The sequence below is a fragment of the Marmota marmota genome, unplaced genomic scaffold (genome assembly GCF_001458135.2).
Source record: "Marmota marmota marmota unplaced genomic scaffold, marMar, whole genome shotgun sequence".
NCBI lineage: Eukaryota > Metazoa > Chordata > Mammalia > Rodentia > Sciuridae > Marmota > Marmota marmota.
In genome coordinates this window covers 395,650-415,113 of record NW_026000241.1, presented here as the reverse complement: position 1 = coordinate 415,113, position 19,464 = coordinate 395,650, and the positions used below count along the sequence as shown (strand labels likewise).

At 51.9% G+C, this 19,464-nt stretch overlaps 1 protein-coding gene across 4 annotated transcripts in view; it reads left to right on the top strand.

Moving 5' to 3' along the window:
• Window positions 1-6,648, top strand: part of Col5a3 (collagen type V alpha 3 chain) — a 34,870-nt gene extending 28,222 nt beyond the window's left edge. For 2 of the 4 annotated variants that reach the window (XM_015488980.2, XM_048794704.1), the window contains 9 exons: window positions 132-239; window positions 531-584; window positions 665-700; window positions 1,113-1,166; window positions 1,544-1,745; window positions 1,829-1,941; window positions 3,461-3,529; window positions 5,361-5,600; window positions 5,697-6,648. In XM_015488980.2, coding sequence (XP_015344466.1) covers window positions 132-239; window positions 531-584; window positions 665-700; window positions 1,113-1,166; window positions 1,544-1,745; window positions 1,829-1,941; window positions 3,461-3,529; window positions 5,361-5,600; window positions 5,697-5,843 — 1,023 coding nt within the window. In that variant the 3' untranslated portion in view covers window positions 5,844-6,648. Of the gene's footprint in view, window positions 1-131; window positions 240-530; window positions 585-664; window positions 701-1,112; window positions 1,167-1,543; window positions 1,746-1,828; window positions 1,942-2,682; window positions 2,839-3,460; window positions 3,530-5,360; window positions 5,601-5,696 lie in introns of those variants that run through there. The other 2 variants (XM_048794703.1, XM_048794705.1) reach the window with 2 other exon arrangements.
• The last annotated feature ends 12,816 nt before the right edge of the window (window positions 6,649-19,464 follow it).

Below are 19,464 nucleotides of genomic sequence, written 5' to 3'. Positions count from 1 at the left end.
TCCACACAACCCCCCCTCCCTCCTTTCTGGCCTGAGGGCTGGGAGGTTGGGGTGCCCTCTCCTCTGAGCTCATCACCCCTAGGCTCTGATCTCCCAGCACCTCCCCTATTTCATCCCTGTTTGTTCTCCAGGGCCACATTGGATTAATCGGCCTCATCGGTCCCCCTGGGGAGGCCGGTGAGAAAGGGGATCGGGGGTTGCCAGGCGTGCAGGGGCCCCCTGGCCCCCAGGGAGACCCTGTGAGTGTGTGCCCTGCCCTGAATGGGAGAATATGTTCAAAGTGGGGGGTGGGGTCAGGGCTTGTGTGGAGACGGGCATGGGGTCTGGGGAAGCCAGATCTGGAATGATGAGGGTTATGTGTGGGGAAAGTGGAGGATGCATTGGGGCTTGCAGGTCAGAGGTTGTGCTTGGTGCCTGGGTATCTCCCTGGAGGAATCATAGGTTTGTCTAAAGTTCCTGGTCTTAAGGGGAATATATCTGGGCAATAAGGCTGCATTCCACTAATACTGACCCTAATGTCCCTTCTGCAGGGGTCCCCTGGTCCTGTTGGCTCTCTGGGCCACCCTGGACCCCCAGGCGTGGCGGTGAGTATGGAGGAGTTTGTGGGGTGGGGTCACCATGGCAGGAAGCCAGGACCCCAGCTCTCTCTGTGTCTATCTTCCAGGGCCCTCTGGGACCGAAGGGCTCCAAGGGGTCCCCGGTGAGTACACGCTGTTCCCTTGTCTTCCACACCCCAGCTCCCCACCTCCCTCCACTTCACCAGAACCCTCCTTGCCGCGAGTTCATTCATTTATTTATTCACTCAATCATGCATTCAATAAATATTTATCCAACACCTACTGTTATATTTCATCAAATCTAAGATGCCATCAATTGTAAGAGGCACCATTATTTTATAAACTGCTATGAAAGAAAACAGTTCTGCCAAGTAAATTATGGCTTGCCAAAGACGTTAAGATGTTGATTTCAGACATGTGAAAATATGGAAAGAAAATGTGTGTCTTATGCTTAGCGCTGAACGCTGTGGGTCCCTCCTGGGGCTGTATGTGTGTGTGTTGATGGCAAGGGGTCTCCATGGACAGAGTTCACCTGAAGGTGACTTTTTCCTACAGGGATCGCTTGGTCCCCGTGGAGATAGGGGACCTCCAGGTCCCCCAGGCCCCCCGGTGAGTTCCCCAGGGAGCAAGGGCTGTGCCCCAGACCTATGGGGAGGGCAGGGACTGTGTCTGGGTCCCCAGAGCTCAGTTAGGGACGCAGGCGGGGAAGGCAGTTCTGTAACAGTCCCAGGAGGGTCTTGTGGGGGCTCCGACCTGGGTCCTGTCTCCCTGGGTCCTGTCTCCCTGGGCTGTGCCCCGCCCACCCCAACTTCCTCTGCCTCTCCCCATCTTTACCTGTCTCCACCTCCATCCTGGGTCCCCTATTTCATCTGCCCCTCCTCCCGCTTCTCTCCTCCTTCCTGCTCCTCCCCACCCCTCCCTCCTTCAATTCTCTGCCTCACCTGTCCTCTTCATCTCTGCCCTTCTCTCCTTCACCCCCCCACCAGGGTCCCACATCCGAGCTGTATGGGCTGCGTCGTCGCCGGCGCTCAGTCGTGGGGGACCCCGAGGGCGGCCTGGAGGAGGTGCTGGCCTCGCTGAAGTCGCTGAGTGTGGAGGTGGAGCAGTTGCGGCGACCTCCAGGGACGGCCGAGCGCCCGGGCCTCGTGTGCCACGAGCTGCACCGCAACCACCCGCACCTGCCAGATGGTGAGCTCTCGGTCCCTCCCTGAACAAGCAAGGGGGTCGCGGGGTCCTGCCTCCGCTCATCCGCCCCGTTGGCTCTGCGGCAGGGGAATACTGGATTGACCCCAACCAGGGATGCGCCCAGGATGCGCTCAGGGTTTTCTGCAACTTCACGGCTGGAGGAGAGACCTGCCTCTATCCCGACAAGAAGTTTGAGGTGGTGAGTGTTCCCCACTGTCTCGCTTTGCCACCGGAAGGGCTGCCTCTGCTCTACTGTCCCCTCCACCCCTGACCTTATCCTCCCTTCAAATGACATTTATTGAGCCTACTGCACACCAAGTCCTATCTGACTCTGGAGCTGCAACAGAAGATCCAAAATCCAGGGGCTGGCCAGGCAGGGTGGCACCTGCCTGTCGTCCCAGGAGCTCAGAAGGCTGAGGCAGGAGGATGCCAAGTTCAAAGCCAGCCTCAGCAACGGCAAGATACTAAGCAACTCAGTGAGACCCTGTCTGCTCAGTGGTCGAGTGCCCCTGAATTGAATCCCCAGTACCATTAAAAAAAAAGAAGGGGGGGCGGGGGCTGTGGCTCAGCTGTAGAGCACTTGCCTAACATGTGCGAGGCCCTGGGTTAGATCCTCAGCACCACGTAAAAGTAAATAAATAAAATAAAGGCATTGTGTCCAACTAAAAAATAAATATTAAAAAAAAAAAAAATCCAGGGCCTGGGTTCATGGCTCAGTGGTAGAGCCTTTTCCTAACACGCCCAGGTTCTCGATTCTGTGCTCCCTTCCCCCCAGGGGATCCACAGACACACAGAAAAAGGGGGAAAAAAAAAAACAACACGATTTCTATGGAGCTTACTTTCAACAGGGAAGACAGATAAGAACACCTCCCCAAAGAAATCAGTATTTAAATAGTGCTGGTTGGAATTCTGATCTGTTGCCTTGGTTTCTCCATCGTAGAATGGAGCTCGAGAAAGTCCCTCCCGCCCAGGATGGTTGGGCAATGGTAGTACTGATGCCAGTACCAGGAGACATTTACTAACCCCGACGCGCTGGCTGGTCAGTACTAGTCGCAGCCGCAGCCTGCCCAAGTGTCAATAAGTACATGTGCTGGCATTTTCGAGTGGTCAGGTCCCCGGCTTAGCAGGAGCTCAGATGCCCAGTGGATGGGACTGTAGACGTGCGCAGACCTCCCACTTAGGGGGGCTGAGGTGCAGGACCAGGTCTCTCAGCAGGCGTCTTGGTGGGCCTCGATGGCTTCAAGAGAAGCTACTCCAGGGAATCTTTAAGGACAGGGTTTGGGTTTCCCAGATCCAGACCCTGAGACAGAGATTTGAGATGAGCCATTTATTTAGGAGTTGAGCCAGGAAGCTCCAGGGGAGGAGAGGGGAAGCGGGGCGGCTAGGGAAGGCATCCAGGAGAGGATGTGGCATTAAAGTGGTGTGATTGAGGACCCAGGGCTCCGTCCCACTAGGGAACAGTGACGACAGCAGGAGTTTCCCTCGAGGGCGAGGAGCCGGGGTACCCATTCCCCAATTCCCAACTCTCCTCGGTTGGGGAGTGTGCAGGGGCAGAAGCCCCTTCGTCCCTCTCGTTGATGGGTTGGGCCCACCCCGTGGCCAGAGCTCGGCCTGAGGTACCCTCAGTCCACAGCCTGCGGTGTGAGGAGGTAGATGCCCGGGGTAAATGCATGGGCACCACAGGCGGCTGCTGCAGTGACCCTCCCACCTTCACCCAGGTGAAGCTGGCCTCCTGGTCCAAGGAAAAGCCTGGAAACTGGTACAGCACATTCCGCCGAGGAAAGAAGGTGAGTCACCCCAGGCCACGGTGGGGTGGCAAGATGCAGCCTATGGGAACCAGCCTAGGGAGGTGTGGAAGGGGCTCTGAGGGGCGAGGTGTACAGGACAGACTCTCTTCTGTCTCCGTGGTGACTGCAGGTTGGAGTGGGGGCAGCACGGGTGTGTGACCAGCAGTTCATCCCTGGGCAGAGCCTTGGCGCCAGGGCAGGGGAGTGGTGCATAGTGCAAAGCAGACACTGAGCAGGGCCTGAGGGCCTCCTGGTAGAGGTCACAGCTCATCTGAAGCCTGACATGAGCTGGGTGAGCAAGTTAGGGAGGACAAGGACAAATGTTCTGGGCAGAGGGGCCAGGATATGCAGAGGCTCAGAGTCAAGAGGGGTCTGGGGAATTTCCAGAGGAAGCCACTTGCCCTGCTCTAGAGACTGGGAGAATTATGAAGCGGCAGGCGAGGGCTAGACCAAGGCACCTGCGGGCAGAGGGGAGCCAGGGAATGTGTTTGAGTGAGGAAGGGGACCCCGATTCAATATCTGTCAGAAAAATGCCTCTGGGGTGGCATGAGGTGCGGACTGGAGGCCAGGAGTCCCCGAAAGAGACTGGTGTGTTGGTTCAGGAGAGAGGAGGGCGTCTGCACTGGAGTTGGAGCCACAGGGGTGCAGAGAGGACGTGACTTGGAAGGGTATCTAGAGTTCCAGTTTATAGGACCTGGTGACTGATGAGATGCAGGGAAGGAGGAGATGGGATGATGCTCAGGTTCCTGACCTGGGGGACTCTTGTTTGATGAGACTCTTCTCTGAGATGAAGAGTCAGTTTGAGGGAGGGGTGGGGCATTGGGTTCAATTTGGAAGCTGTTCACATAGTGAATATGCATGTACTGAGCACTGGGAACAGAAGCAAACCCGACTTCACGAGGCTGATATTCTCTGAGAAAATAAACAAAGCTATGGTAATAACATGAGCGCAAACCTTGGTTTGGGTTCCCAAAATGCAGACCCTAAGACAAGAGTACAATTGCCAGTCGTCTATCTGGGAGGTGATTCCAGAAATCATCAGGATGCAGGGATGAGAAAGAAGCCAAAAAGATGTGTCACTACCCCAGCTATTGCAAGCTAGCTACCTTTTAACAATAATCTTACTGAAGCCAATATACCAAAAATTGTTGTCTCGACATAAAGAATTAAGATATTTTGCATTTTTAAAACTAGTTCTTTAAAATCAGGTGCAAATTTCACACTTACAACATCACGGTTTGGAGGCTAAATTTTATTGGGAATGCTTGAATATATTTAGATTTCAACATTGAAAACAGTTGAAAAACAGATTTGCATACTCAGTTTTTTCTAAACATAAGCTTTTTGGTAATTGGATTATGACTCAGTTATTAGTTATGAATTTAAAAAAGAAAAAAAATCAAAGTAAAAAAATTCCTTCCTTGTGTGGTATTGGTTATACTTCAAATACTCAATAGCCCTACAGCCATTGGACATATGGCTGCCATATTGATTAGAGCAGATACAGAATGTGGGGAGCTATTGGCTGTGTGAATCAGGAGCTCACAAGAGCCATGGTCTAGATAGAATTTCTGAGTTCTGCCTAGCTTCGAGCATGTTACAAGCCTAGATTTGGTGGAACAAGTGGCCAAGATTTGGGAGTCCGATGAGCCAGGCCTGGTGATCTGCTAGATGAAGAGGGGGCTTGGGATTCGACTTTGGATCTGAGGCCGGGGGTTGGGGCTGCCCTAGAGGTGGGGATGTGGGGAGATGTCGGTGGGCAGAGATTCTGGAAGGTGGGTTCTTCTGAGAACCTGGCTATCGGAACCCCTGGCTCCTTGCCCCACCTCAGTTCTCCTACGTGGACGCCGATGGGTCCCCGGTGAACGTGGTGCAGTTGACCTTCCTGAAGTTGCTGAGCGCCGTGGCCCGCCAGACCTTCACCTACTCCTGCCAGAACTCCGTGGCCTGGCTGGATGAAGCTGCGGCGGACCACGGCCGCTCCCTGCGCTTCCTCGGCACAAATGGGGAAGAGCTGTCCTTCAACCAGACGACAGCGGCCAGCATCAGAGTTCCCCACGACGGCTGCCGGGTAAGGGGCTGGAGCAGGGGTGCCCGCAGCGCACCGGGAGGAGAGGCTGCTGCTCCCTCCTCCTCGCTCACCACCGGCTCTGTCTTCTCTCGTCAGCTCCGGAAGGGACAGGCGAAGACCCTCCTGGAGCTTAGCTCTTCCCGAGCCGGCTTTCTGCCCCTGTGGGACGTGTCCGCCCTTGACTTTGGCCAGACGAACCAGAAGTTTGGGTTTGAACTGGGGCCTGTCTGCTTCAGCAGCTGAGAGTCTAGTGGGTGGGAAGGACAGCGAGGGAGCCCTGGACGGGGCCCACTTGGTGCTGAGGCTTTGAAGCCACCGTATTTATCATCTCTTGGGACTCCGAGCCAGGAGGTGTGACTCCGCTGGTCAAGGTCAAACAATACTCCTCCCTTTTGGGGGTTGAGGGATGGACTCCTTGGCCCAAGGGCTCAGGCGTTCCCCCCTTCCGGGTGGCGCAGGTGCATTCTGGCCCTTCCTCTCCTCCATCTCACTCACCCCTCAACTCCTACCCATGAACCCCCTGTGCAGTGAGCTTCTAACTCTGAGTCACATGCCCCCCTCTGCCCGCCCCCGCCCCTCAGTCAGTGCCCCCAACACTCCTTGGTGCTCCCCTGCCCCATAGTTAAGCACTGGATGTCTCCTGATCCCATCTGGGACCTCTTCCCTCATTCTCATTCCCACGTGGGTTCACAGTGAAGGGACTGAAGTCAGACTACAGAGGGAAGTTGGACTTCCCTGGACAGAGCTGTGTATTCCTTGCTGCCTCAGCCCAGCCCCCACCTCCCATTCCCCCAAGCTTACCTCGCCATGCCAGGTGGTTTGTGGATCAAGATGGTGGGGACGAATCAGGATCCTAATGGTGCTGCCCTATTTATACCCGGGTGTGTATTAAAAGGGAAAAGCCCCTCTGTTGTATATTTAATCTGCTTCCTCTTCAGGAAGGCTGGGAAATGATGAGAGAGATTCCCGCACAACCCCACTCTTCCCCATCCCAGGCCCCTAGGGCAAAATTGGCATCTCAAGTCTGAGAATAAACCACGGAACTGTGTCCCGTCTCTGTCTTTCATCCGGCCTCGGCCGCCTCTCTCTTAGGGTTCAGCTCTTGTCTCACTGGAAGGACCTGCCCCCACCTGTCTCAATTAGGGGTACCCCTTTGGGGGGGTTAATTATAATGGCACTCGCTGGAAGTCATGGGCGTGTTTACTAGCCCAGAATCCTGGAAGAAAAGTTGAAGATACCCAACTTCCCATGTTGGCTTTGATCAGTGCTGGAATCTCTGGCTGCCCTGAGCCGGGGAATGGAGAGATGATAAGGAGACATGGTCATATGTTGAGGTGAAATCAGTAGAGGCCAAAGATCTGAGTGGCAAGTCAGCGGGTGGGTTGTGGGCTGGGGAGACAGGTAGGAGCTGTGGCTTGAAGTCACTGGGGTGTAGGGGCTGGGGATGGGGAAGTTAAACTAAAAACAAGATGAGAGCCACGGCAGTGATGTACGCCTGTAATCTCAGCAGCTCGGGAGGCCGAGGCAGGAGGATCGCAAGTTCAGAGCTAGCCTCAGCAACAGCGAGTCACTAAGCAACTCAGTGAGACCCTGTCTCTAAAAAAAAAAAAAAAAAAAAAAAAAAATAGGGCTGGGGATGTAGCTCAGTGGTTGAGTGCCCCTGAGTTCAATCCCCAGCACCTAAAAATAAATAAATAAAGGAAAATTTAAAGAACTAAAAAATGAGATGAGAATCAGGAATTGGCTGTTGGGTTGAATTAAGGTGGATTTCAGAAGTGGGGTGAACCGAGCAAGTGGCTTGGCAGTTTGGGGAGTTGATCACGGGATCAGTTGAAATGAGGTTAGATTCAAGGTGACTTGAATCAAGGGTAAGATGTTGGGCTGAACTTACCACCATCCTCCTGCCTCAGTCCCCCAGTATCTGGCCTTATAGCACTGGCTTTGGCTAAGTATTTTTAAACAGGTTTATTGAGATAGAATTCACATACCATATGATTCACCCATTGAAACTGGGGAATTAAGTGGTTTTCATCTGTTCAAACTGGTATAAGCTTCACCACAATCAATTTTAGAATATTTTTATCATACCCCAAAGAAATGCCATATCTATGAGCAATCACTCCTCATTTCTTCCCAGCCTCCCAGCCCTAGACAACCACTAATCAATTTTCTGTCTCTGTAGATTTGCCTCTTCTGGACATTTCATATAAATAGAGTTTGACAATAAGGGCCCTTGTGTCCGGCTTCTTTTACTTAGCAGTAGTTTTTAGGCTTGTTTAGTAGCATTTCTTAGCGTACCGTTCAGTGCTTCATTCCTTTTTGGGAGGGGGTACTGGGATTGAACTCAGGGACACTCGACCACTGAGCCACATCCCCAGCCCTATTTTGTATTTTACTTAGAGACAGGGTCTCACTGAGCTGCTTAGTACCTTGCCATTGGTGAGGCTGGCTTTGAGCTCCCAATCCTCCTGCCTCAGCCTCCCAAGCCACTGGGGCTTCATTCCTTTTTTTTTTTTTCTTTTTTTAATATTTATTTTTTTTTAGTTTTCGGTGGACCCAACATCTTTATTTTTATGTGGTGCCGAGGATAGAACCCAGTGCCCTGTGCATGCCAGGTGAGCGTGCTACCGCTTGAGCCACATTCCCAGCCCCGGGGTTCATTCCTTTTATTGTTGAACAAGTCTATTCTATGGACACACCATTCATCGGGTGATGGTGGTGGGCGTTAGACATTGTGGGGTTGAGTCTAGTTAGGGGTGCTGGAGGATGGTGTGAGCTGGGTCTGGTAGGACTGGGTGGGCCGAGGTTGCAGGCAGGGGTAACTTTCCCCCACCCAAAAAACCCAGGCCTTGCCCACCCTACTCTTCCTGCTCTTGAACCCTCTACGGCCACCTGACTTGTCTTAGGTTTCCTCATTATTCAATGTTGCTCAGCGTCCTGATTCTAGAAAATCTGTAGCTGTCTGGTGGTTGAGGATGAGTTCATTTATCCACCGACTGCTCCCTTATGCAGTTCTCTGGGGTATTTACTCCACACCAGGTACTGTTTCTAGATGCCAGAGACAGAAGATATATGTGGCGTCTGCCTTCGGGATTTTACTCCCAAGGGAAACAGATAATGCCCAAATAAATAGCTGGAGACTGCAATTTCAGCTGGTAGTAACTGTTGTGAAAGAAAATTTAAACAAATGATCTGATAGAGAATGATGGGGTTGGGACGTTTGGGATAGAGAGGTGAGGGTAGACTTCACAGAGACCGGAAGTGTGCCAGGAGTTGTGAGGACACCTCCACAGTGAAGGACCCTGACACCCCCAAATACCAAGGAAAGCCTGGGAGGGGCTGGCATTTCTCTTGGCCACTTCTTCTGATTTATTGCTTCTACTGATTTCTTTACTCTGTGTTCTCTTCAGCAACCCAAATATAGACTTGGGTCTGTTTTCCTTTTAATTCCTCCCTTGAACATCCTTATCTCAAAAATGCCTGGGGAGGGACCGGGGCTGCAGCTCAGTAGGACTTGTCTCGAATGTGCAAGGGCCTGGGTTTGATCCCAGTGCTGCAAAAATAAAGTAAAATTGGTGGCAACACCAGCGCTATGTGGGGCTTTTCTCTTCCTGAGCACATCCTGGGAAATAGATTTTCCTGCTTCCCTTGAAGTTAGGTTGGGACCAGTGATTGGGTCTTAGCCAATGGGATGCTATAAAATCTCCTGTGTGATCCTCTGGCCTCTTTTTCCCTTTAAGGTAACCTTGGCAGTCATAGGTGTACAATGGGAGCGTCATCTAATCAGTCACTCAGGCTACAGGGTTGGCTCCTGGAGTCCCTTCCTCCAAGTACAGTCCAGGGATCTAAGTCCCTCATACAAAATGGGATGGTATTTGCATATAACCTCTGCACACTTCCCTGTATACTCCCAGCCTTTCCTTAGGGGAATTTTTGTGGTCATTTAAACAAAATAAAACCCCTGGTTTCAGCACTTGACATCTTGTTCTGGGCCAGGGTAAAGCACTAGTGTTCTGTTCAAGCACGGGCAAGGCCCTGGGTTCAATCCCCAGCGCTGCCAATTTATTTTGAAAATCCCATCTAGATTCCTTATAATACTTGATACTATGTAAATCATTGTTATATTCTATTGTTTGGAAAATAATGACAAGAAGAAATTCTGTACCTGTTTAGAACAGTCCCATTTTTTTTTCTCAAATATTTCAACCTGTAGTTGATTGAATCCTGACAATACAGAAGGCCAACTGCATCAGGGACTTGAAAGGGGCCTGATTCTCTGAGTCACTGCTTGGAGGAGATCTCCATCAGATGGTGATACGAACACACAGCTTGATTGTTTTAAGCCACTGAGATATTTTTAGGGTTGCTTGTTATAGCAGCTATCATTAATTATCCTGACTAACACGGTAAGTGAATCCAACTTTCACTGAAGGTTGGCATGGGAGCATGTGTGACAACCAGGAGGTCTCATTTCAGGAAAAGGAACAAATTAAAATTTAATATTGAATATCCTTGTCCTCAAAAGCCCTACCACTGTGAATTTGTCACTGGAGATGTGCTAACACTATCAATACCAATCGTAATGGCCATTTATTGTCTACCTACCAGATACTGCTCATCCAATGTTTACCTGGTTTAATTTATTTATCACATATTTGTTTATTTTTATGTGGTGCTGAAGATCAAAGCCAGTGCCTCACACATGCTAGGAAACACTCTGCCACTGAGCTACAGACCCTCTTATGGTTATTTAAACAAAACAACACCCCTGGGCTCAGCACTTGGATTTGTCTCTCAGTGTCTTTTCCTTGCTCACTAAGGCCCAGTCTCTCCTTTCCACTTCACAGATGAGGCAGGAAGGACCTGAGTATGAGGGATGGTGGCTGACCTGCATATAGAGCTCAGGGTTTGCCTGCAGTTGGTTTATCTCTGCCTTCCAACTCTAACCATCCTGATGCAGGCTTTATGGAGGGAAGGGACAATTAATGCATAGTTTAATAAGGTGCTTTAATTAGCCCAAAGCTCGTTAGTGAATGAGAAACCCGGCCCTGTAAATTAAAGGTTAATTGACAAAGGTGTGAGAAGGGAATTCTGGCCTCGCTCGGCTCCCTGGATTGACTCAGCGTGGTTGGCAGCACCCAGGCGGCTGCTGGGAAAACCCCCAGCTGATTTGCATATTCAACAGCCTTAATTAATTGCTGTGCTTGTGCTTCCTGAGCAATTACTGAAACCCACTGTTCCGAGCTGGGGGTGGGGCGGGTGGCCAGTGTGTTTGTGGAGCGGGGGCCTTGGGGCTTTGTACAGAGATGGTTGTGGGCCCAGCAGGGGATGTCACACACACACCATGCCATAGCAGGCACAGGCACAGCTACTCACAGGGACCAAAGGCCCACGGACTCTGGTCCTTGACATCCCCACCACAGCTGCAGGTCACATCCCAGACCCACATTGTACAACCTGCCTCCTCAGCCATGTTCAGACACCCTGGTGTGAAGAGCAGGGCACACACACAGTGGCGCACATCCAGCTGTGCCTCCCTCCCTCCCTCATGATGGTGTTCACAGACCCCCCCTCAGAGATCCAGCCACATCTGGAGCTAGAGAGGTCTCCATTGTCACCCTCGAACTACTGCACCCCGAGGCTTGGCATGTGACAGGAGCGTGGGCACAGAGGGGGACACAGCCCCACACAGAGAGACCTGCCATCACCATATCCAGCTACTACACAGACTCAGTTCAACTTGATCCTGAACATATCAGAGGTCCCACCCCTCCCTACCACTCATCATTCAACAAACATTTATGGAGCCCTTACTACGTGCCAGGCACTGTTTTGGGCTCTGGGGATGCAGTAGTGAACAGGCAATGACCTGTGTTGTGGTGGGGTTAGTATTTTAGTGAGGCAAACGGTAAGTAAATCCAGTATCTGAGGGGTTCTTTGTGTGGCCGGGTGTGAATCTGTACGCATTGTCAGCACCTCTGGGAACAGCGGGGTCAGGCATTCACATGACCCCCTCCCTCTCTGTTGCTTCATGTCCAGAGTACCCAGATATCAGGGACTTCCCTTGGAGAGGGTAGGCCTCGGCCCCAAGGATGACAGGAGCGGAATCAGGCAGTACCTGTCCTTTAGGAACAGGTTGATGTTGAGCATAAGTCCTCGAGTTTCGCCCGAGTGTGCTGGGCCAGAGTCTCCTTCCTCCCTACAGCTGAACAATGCTCACTGCGTGATGGGCCCCTGCCGCTCATCATTCATCCACGAGGACATTTTGGTGGCCTCCACCTCATGGCTCCTGTGAATCAGGGTGCTGTGCATGGGTGGTACAAATGTCTCCTCCTGGCTCAGGAATCTCAAAAAAAATTTTTTTTTGAGGTACATATTATATACAATGAAATTCACCAAGCCTCAGCGTTCTGTTTGATGGTTTTTCACAACGGTCTACACCCACAAATCTACCACCCAAACAAGTTGGAGGTGTTTTCTAGAAAGTTTCTCATGCCCACCCCCCTCCAGTCTCTTTGGGGACCCCCCCCCTTTCTTCCTTCCTTTTTCTGTGGTGCAGAGATGGAACCCAGGGCCTCACACCTGCTGGGCAGCCATCCTACCACTGAGCTCCCCCACCAACACACACACACACCAAGTGTGGAAGGGGGGTGGGGAGAGGGTGTGTAACGGTTAGAGCCAAAACACCTGGGCTCCCAGGAGGGCTTGACCCCCACCCTCGCCCAGAGCCTGGGTCTCTGCGGTTGAGAACAGTACGGGGTATCCTGGCGTGTGAGGACTGAACTAGTTAAAATAGGCCAAACATTTAGAATAATGACTGCTATGTGGCCACAGCTATAAAGGTGTCGCCATCATTAAAAATGATGATATACAGAGAACTTTGTAAGGAATGTCCACCACCCTGCCTTAGAAGTCCAGCCCTGCACACACAAGTGCTGTGTCTCTCTGCCTCTCACCCCCTCATTTTCCACATCAAAGGCAGATGAGTGGGGGATTTATTAAAACAAAACAAAACAAAACTCTTTTAAGAAAAAAATGGGCAGGGGCTATAGCTCCGCTGGTAGAGTGCCTGCCTCGCTTGCACCAGGCCCTGGGTTTGGGTTCCATCCCCAGCACCAAAAAAAAAAAAAAAAAAAAAATCACTTTGCTGGGGATGGAACCCAGGGCCTGGCACATGTGCTGTACCCCTGAGCTACATTCCAGCCCCCCCAAAACACTTAAAATTGTGGTGAGCTGGGTGCGATTGCGTGACCTGTCACTGCAGCTACTAAACAGGCTGAGGCAATCGCTTTAAGCCCAGGGGTTCAGAGCCAGCCTGGGCGACACAGCAAGATCCTGTCCCAATGAATGAAGCACACAGTTGGTGGCAAGAACAGGCTTTCACGTGGCTGTGTGGCTGTGCCCACATCCATCTCCAAAACTTCCCCATCTGTCCCAGAGGAAATTCTGTCCCCAGCAAACACTGGCTGCCCTGGTCCCCCCCTGTNAGTGTGGAAACCCTTGTCCTCCCAGTGTTTCTCCGTGTTGACGGAGCCTGTGGGCTGTATCCATGGGTGACGTGCATGGCCAGGCAGGGTTGGAGCCAGGGCTCACGGCACAGAACACAGCACGTTCTTTTGCAGCTTGCTTTGTAGCTGAACTGGGGGCCTCGCCTCTTCTCCCAGGAGCTCTGAGGCTGTCCTTGTGCTGTACGGGATTGAGTGTCACGCTAGGGACAGGACCTGGGGTGCTCTGCCACTGAACGGCACCCCAGCCCGTTTCATTTGTTATTCTGGGACAGAGTCTCCCTAAATCGCCTGGTATGGCCTGGAGTTTGTGCCCCTTCTGCTCCAGGCTCCCGAGTCGCTGGGTGACGGGCGTGGCCGCAGCACCCAACTTGGCCCTGTCTTCTGGCTGCAGCGTGTGACTTTCTCTTCATCTTGTTCTCGCATGAACTTGTAGGTATTTCTCATTTTGTCAAGTTTTCAACATTTAGGGATTGAACTCACGGGCCCTTGACCACTGAGCCCCCATCCTCAGCCCTATTTTGTATTTTACTTATTTATTTATTTTTTTGTGAGAGAGAGAGAGAGAGAGAGAGAGAGAATTTTTGATATTTATTTTTCAGTTTTCGGCGGACACAACATCTTTGTTGGTATGTGCTGAGGATCGAACCCGGGCCGCATGCGTGCCAGGCGAGCGCGCTACCGCTTGAGCCACATCCCCAGCCCCTTGTATTTTATTTAGAGATGGGGTTTCACTGAGTTGCTTAGCGCCTCACTTTTTCTGAGGCTGTTTTGAGCTTGCGATCCTCCTGCCTCCGCCTCCTGAGCCTCTGGGATGACAGGCGTGTGCCACGGAGCCCGGCTAACATCCTCTATCTTTTGGGCACACACGTAAGTGCCTGGGTGGAGATTCTGAGAAGGGAAGTGTGAGATGCTGTAAGAAGCACGCACATCTTCAGCTGTCACTTCAGGTGTGCACTTCATGCTGGTCACTAGACCCCACTGTCTCTTTCTTCTCACCACTTCAAAGGCTCCCTGGTGGCCCCAAAGTACAGTCCAACTCTTTCTAACTGGCAGCTGTGGTGTGGCCTGTCACCATCCCGCACCAGATGACCAGTCCCACCTGCTCCACGAACCTTGCTAGCTCCTCCTCATCCTTTGGGTTTCGGTAAGAGTGTCACTCCTGACACCAACCACCCCAGGGTAGATCAGAGCCCTCCAAAGAGCCAGAGACCCCGGCATCCCATAATCTGAGGGTGGGGACTGCCTTGTTCATAAGCAGCACTCAGTCTCTACTTGTGGATCAAACGGAGGAGTCCTTGCATCTACCTCGGGGCAGGGGCCAGGGCTACACAGAGTCCTTGATCAGAATCCCAACTCCACTTCCTGGGTGACTTTAGGCAAGTAGCATAACCTCTCTGATCCCCACTCTCCTGTCCTGTGAAACCCTTCCCAGGGCTACTGTAGGGGCTGAAATGAGCACCAGGCTGGCCGGGCCCAGGGCAGACGGCAGCTGTGGGAGCTGCTGTGGTTCCCAGCCAAGTTCCAGCCCTGTAACCTCAGTCAGGGCCTCCCTTCTTCCTGCCTTGGCAGAGCTGGGAAGTGATGCTGGGTCTCCTTGTCCCGCCAGCTCATGCCTCAATTCCCAGGCCCGTAATGGGAACCACATGCGCTGGACGCTCCCGGCCCACCCCTCCCCCAGGAGGCCTCCTGAGTCATCTGGGCCTCCCCGCCCCCACTCACGGCCTCATTCCCACGCTGCCCGGCCCGGAGCTTGCGTGTCACAGGAAGTCAGCGTGGCAAGTCCCTGTGGGTCTCTGTGTGTGTGTGAACTCTCTGCCTGGCTGCTTGTGAGTGCGACTGTGTGTGCGCTGTGTGTGTGCAGGTGTGTTTTATACCCTGTGCGCCCCCATGGTGGGCGTGCAAGAGCCGGTTTGTGTGTGAACCGTCTGCCCTTCTCGTGGGTCAGTGGGGTGTGGGGCCTGACCACGTGTCCTGTTTATGAATTTGTGTGCGTGTGTGCGTGTGTGAGCTTGTGCTGGCACTGCGTGTTTTGTGTGCTCGCGTTGTAGACGTATTGCATGTGGATGTGTGTATGACACGTCTACGCCGGGATCTGAGTGTGCTGTGTCTGCACTGTGGGTTTGGGGGTCCATTGGGGGTGCCCCATGCGGTGGGGCTGCGCGTGCTGGACTCTGCGAGCTCCTGTTCTTGGGTAGCCGTGGCTGATTTGCCTCTGGCTGGTCTTCCACCCCTAACGGTCGGCTGTGTCTCCGTGGGCTGCTGTGCCCGGGGCCACGTGCCCAGCCGTGCTGCCTTGGCTCACCGTGTGCCCAAGTCCTGCATGTGTGCATTTGTTTGCTGGGTAACTGATGACCAAGTTCCCGTCCCACAACTGGGTCATTCGGCAGGTGCGCATGTGTGTGATGCCCGAGGGGCAAGGAGTCCCAGCAGTGGCAGCAGTTGGACAGTGACAAATGTCCAAGAGGAGAAAAGGCTGAGCAGTGGATCAGACAGGACAGCTGGAGAAGCCCTGCGGGTCCAGGCTGAACCCAGGCCTCCCTCCACCGCTCTTCTGGGACTGGGAAGGGGACTGAGGTCCTGTCTGTGGGAACATCTGGAGGGGCGGGATCGGGAGGCCTGGAGCCGGAGGGCACCTGCTCCCATCCCTGTGGAGGTGCAGGGTGGGGAGGGGCGGCAGAACACTCAGCCCACCGGGCACAGCCAGGCCGTGGGAGGCCCAGGTGTCCCTCTACACCCTCAGCGCAGAGAGCTCCACGTCTGGGTTGGACGACACCGAGTCAGCATCTCGCCGTGATGGTCTCTCCCTCGCTGAGCCTGCTGAGCCCATGGTCCAGGAAAGCTGCTCTCCCTGATGGGTGGGACCCGGAGATTAAACCCCTGCCCCCTCATGCTCAGGTGAGCTCTGAGTCTGGACTCTCCGCATTTCCCGGGGTCCCCAGCAGGATCGAGTCTCAGTTGCCTATGTGGGTTGGATGAAGACGGACAGATGTGAGGCAAATGGCCTCGCTGTCATGCCGCAGAGGTCTAGAGCTGGGCTTTGAGTTGGATGGAGCGGGGTGGGAATCCCACGTCTGCTCCTGAGATAGTTACTTAACCTCTGAGCCTCAACCTTCTCACTGGGGATAAGCACCTCTACCTCCCAGGGTTGCGAGAGTGCAAGGAAGTAGCCGGGAAGGTCTAGCCCAGTGCTCTGGGCTTCGTTGGAGCTCAAGGAGTGGGGACTGGTGTTCCAAGGGAGGTGTCCAGCGTGGCCTGGGGCACCAGGCCCTATGAATGCTGAAGTTTTCCCTGACAGATAAAGGGAATGGACGTTCCAAGCACATGTCAATCAGGGCTTAGTTTGGAAGAGAAGAACCGATACCAGGTGCTGTGATTTCGATGTGATTTCAGTGTGTCCCTAAAGGTTCGTAGATCGGAAGCTGGGTCCTCAGTGTGGTGAGTGGTGCTCAGTGAAAGGTGATTAGGTCTTTGGGGTGCTGCCTTTAGAAGGGATCAGTGGAGTCCTCCCAGGACACTGGCTGGTTCCTAGGAGAGTATGTTGTTATAAAAACAGCAAGTATGACTCTGAACCCACCTGGCTTCCAAACATGCTCTCACCATTGCGATGCCCTCTGCCTCAGGTCCCCACCAGTTAAGCAGATGCAGACATCTTGCTCTTGAACCTCCAGAACTGTGATCCTAACAAACTATTTTCTTTATAAAGTTTCCAGCCTCAAGTAGTTTGCTTTGGCAACAGAGAATGGATTAAGATAGCAGGAATCTTGGTACTTACGAAGTGGTGGAAGGTGCCAGGTCTGGTGGTGCACACCTGTAATCCCAGTGACCTGGGAGGCTGAGGCGGGAGGATTGCAAGTTTGAGTGCAGCCTTGGCAACTTAGTAAGACCCCCACCTCAAAATAAAAAATAAAAAGGGCTGTGGATATAATCCAGTGGTTGATTGCTTGCTTAACAGCATGTTCTCAGATCCTCGGTTCAATCTCTAGTACTGCTGAGGGATGCGGGGAAGAAGAAAGAAAAGGAGGAGGAAGAAGAGGAGGAGGAGAAGGAAGAGGAGGAGGAGAAGGAAGAGGAGGAGGAAGAGATAGATGGAGGAGGAAAGGGAAGGAAGGAAGAAAGAAAGAGCCATGAAAATATAAAGCTCATAGCTAGAGGTAGAGCTTTTGCCTCTCATGTGTGAGGCCCTGGATTTAATATCCAGCACTACAAAAAAAAAAAAAAAGAAAGAAAGAAAGAAAGAGAAGAACATGGGTGAAGGGGCTCTAGGGTGAGCCCATAGTTTGAGTCAGCATAGGAAATCTCCTGTCCATAGCCCACCCACAAGCCTTGGTGATCAGCAGGAAGGTGGGGAATCACCCCGTGGTAACTGTTGGCTTCAAGAATACATCACCAGGGGACTGGGGCTGTAGCTCAGTGGCAGAGCGCTTGCCTAGCATGTGTGAAGCACTGGGTTCGATCCTCAGCACCACATAAATAAATAAATAAATAAATATTGTGTTTATCTGCAACTAAAAAATTAAAAAAAAAATAAATAAGTACATCACTAGGGGTTGGGGGTGCAACTCAGAGCTAGAGCACTTGCCTATCAAATGCAAGGCTTGGGTTCAATCCCAAGAACTGCAAAAAAATAAAATAAAAAAGAGTACATCACTGTGACAGACAAAGTGTGGTATATCCATACAACAGAATGCTATTCAGCCGTAAGAAAAAAGAAAGTTCTGGTGCACACTACAACGCAGGTAGACCTTTAAAGTGCTGCTCTAAGTGGAAGGAGCCAGGCACGACAGGACAAATACCATGTGATTCACTTACATGGAACATGTGGACTAAGCAAAGACCGAGAGAAGATGAGAGATTGCCAGAGGCTGGGATGGGGAGAAGAGGGAGGCATTGCGTAATGGTTGCAGAATTTCTGTTTGGTGTGATGAAAAATTTTGAAACACGTAGTGGCGCTGATTTGAACACTATGGTAGAATTAATGAATGCAGCGAACTGCACACCTAAAATGGTTAAAGTGGCAAATTTTATGTTATATATATTTTATTACCACTTAAAGCTAATGATGGAATACACCAAAAGCCATTGATTGGCTTGTACACGTCAAGGCGTGAATTGTATGTTATGTAAATTATATCTCAATAAAGCTGTTAATAAAGAGAATACTATAGTGCTATAGTGACAATGTAGCGGTTTGGGGGCCACCCTCATTTTTACTGCAACTGTTTCTCAATAAAAGCTGGTGATAACGTTCGTGGCAGGAAATGGGAACATACCTGCAGGAAAACCCAAAGTCTCCACAACTGCAGTGGCAGCTGCCTCTACCAAGACAGCAGGAAGACGACTTTCCCACCTCCACCTCCGACTTCTCAGGCTTTGGATTGGCAGAAACTAACTGGCATGGAGCAGCACGGAGCGTAGCTGCAAGGGAGTCAGGAAACGCAGTGTTAGCCTGCCGGACTGCGATACAGGAAGCACACTAGTAGGCTGCATGCGGGGGAATCAACCCCCTATCCTTAGTTTCACCCCCACAGCATCTTCTCCCTTTTAATCTTCTCCCTTTTAAAGTTCTGCATCCCCCACTTCCCATTTCCCACCCAGTGCAGTTGAGGGAGACCGACTGTACTCTCTGGTTCCAGGGAGATGATCTGTGAGCTGGTCTGGCTGAGCCACATGACTGGCGATGGACCACAGTCACTATTTTGCAAGCTCTCTTTTTGCTGATGTTGCTGATCTTGGAAGATAGAAGCCTCTGGGAACTGATGTTGTCACCTCTTGTCTAAAGCAGAATTCCTCACAGAGACAAGAAAAAAAGAGAGAGACAGAATCCTGAAGATGTAACAGAACCCCATGAATACAGCCATGCCTAAATTCTGTTACCCCTGGATTATTGTTTTCAGCATAATGCTAGGGGTTGAACCCAGGGCCTCATGCATGCTACGTATCCCCAGCCTTGCCACCCCCCCCCCTTTTTTTTTTTTTTGCTAAGTTCAATTCAAGCTGGGTTTCTGCAATTACCACCAAAGGACCTGGAATCATAAAGACAGGGATTAGCAAAAACAAAGGCGTAAGTAGACATGCAATAGATTCATTCATTCATGAACTTCTTGATCATTTTCCCTACGACAGGCCCCGGGTAGGGTGGGGAGAATACAAAGACCTGGGCTGTGTCCTTCAGTTGGACACATGAAGGGTCCCAGGGCAGCAGAGCCAATGGCTTCCTAAGCACCAATTAGGAACACTCAAGTGAAGAGATGACAAAATCCAATGCCCTTTCTGCTTCCCACACATGTCACAGTGTCCTCTGCCTGATGCCAGACACTGACCCACCCAGTTCATCAGTTCTGCCACATGAGATCCTT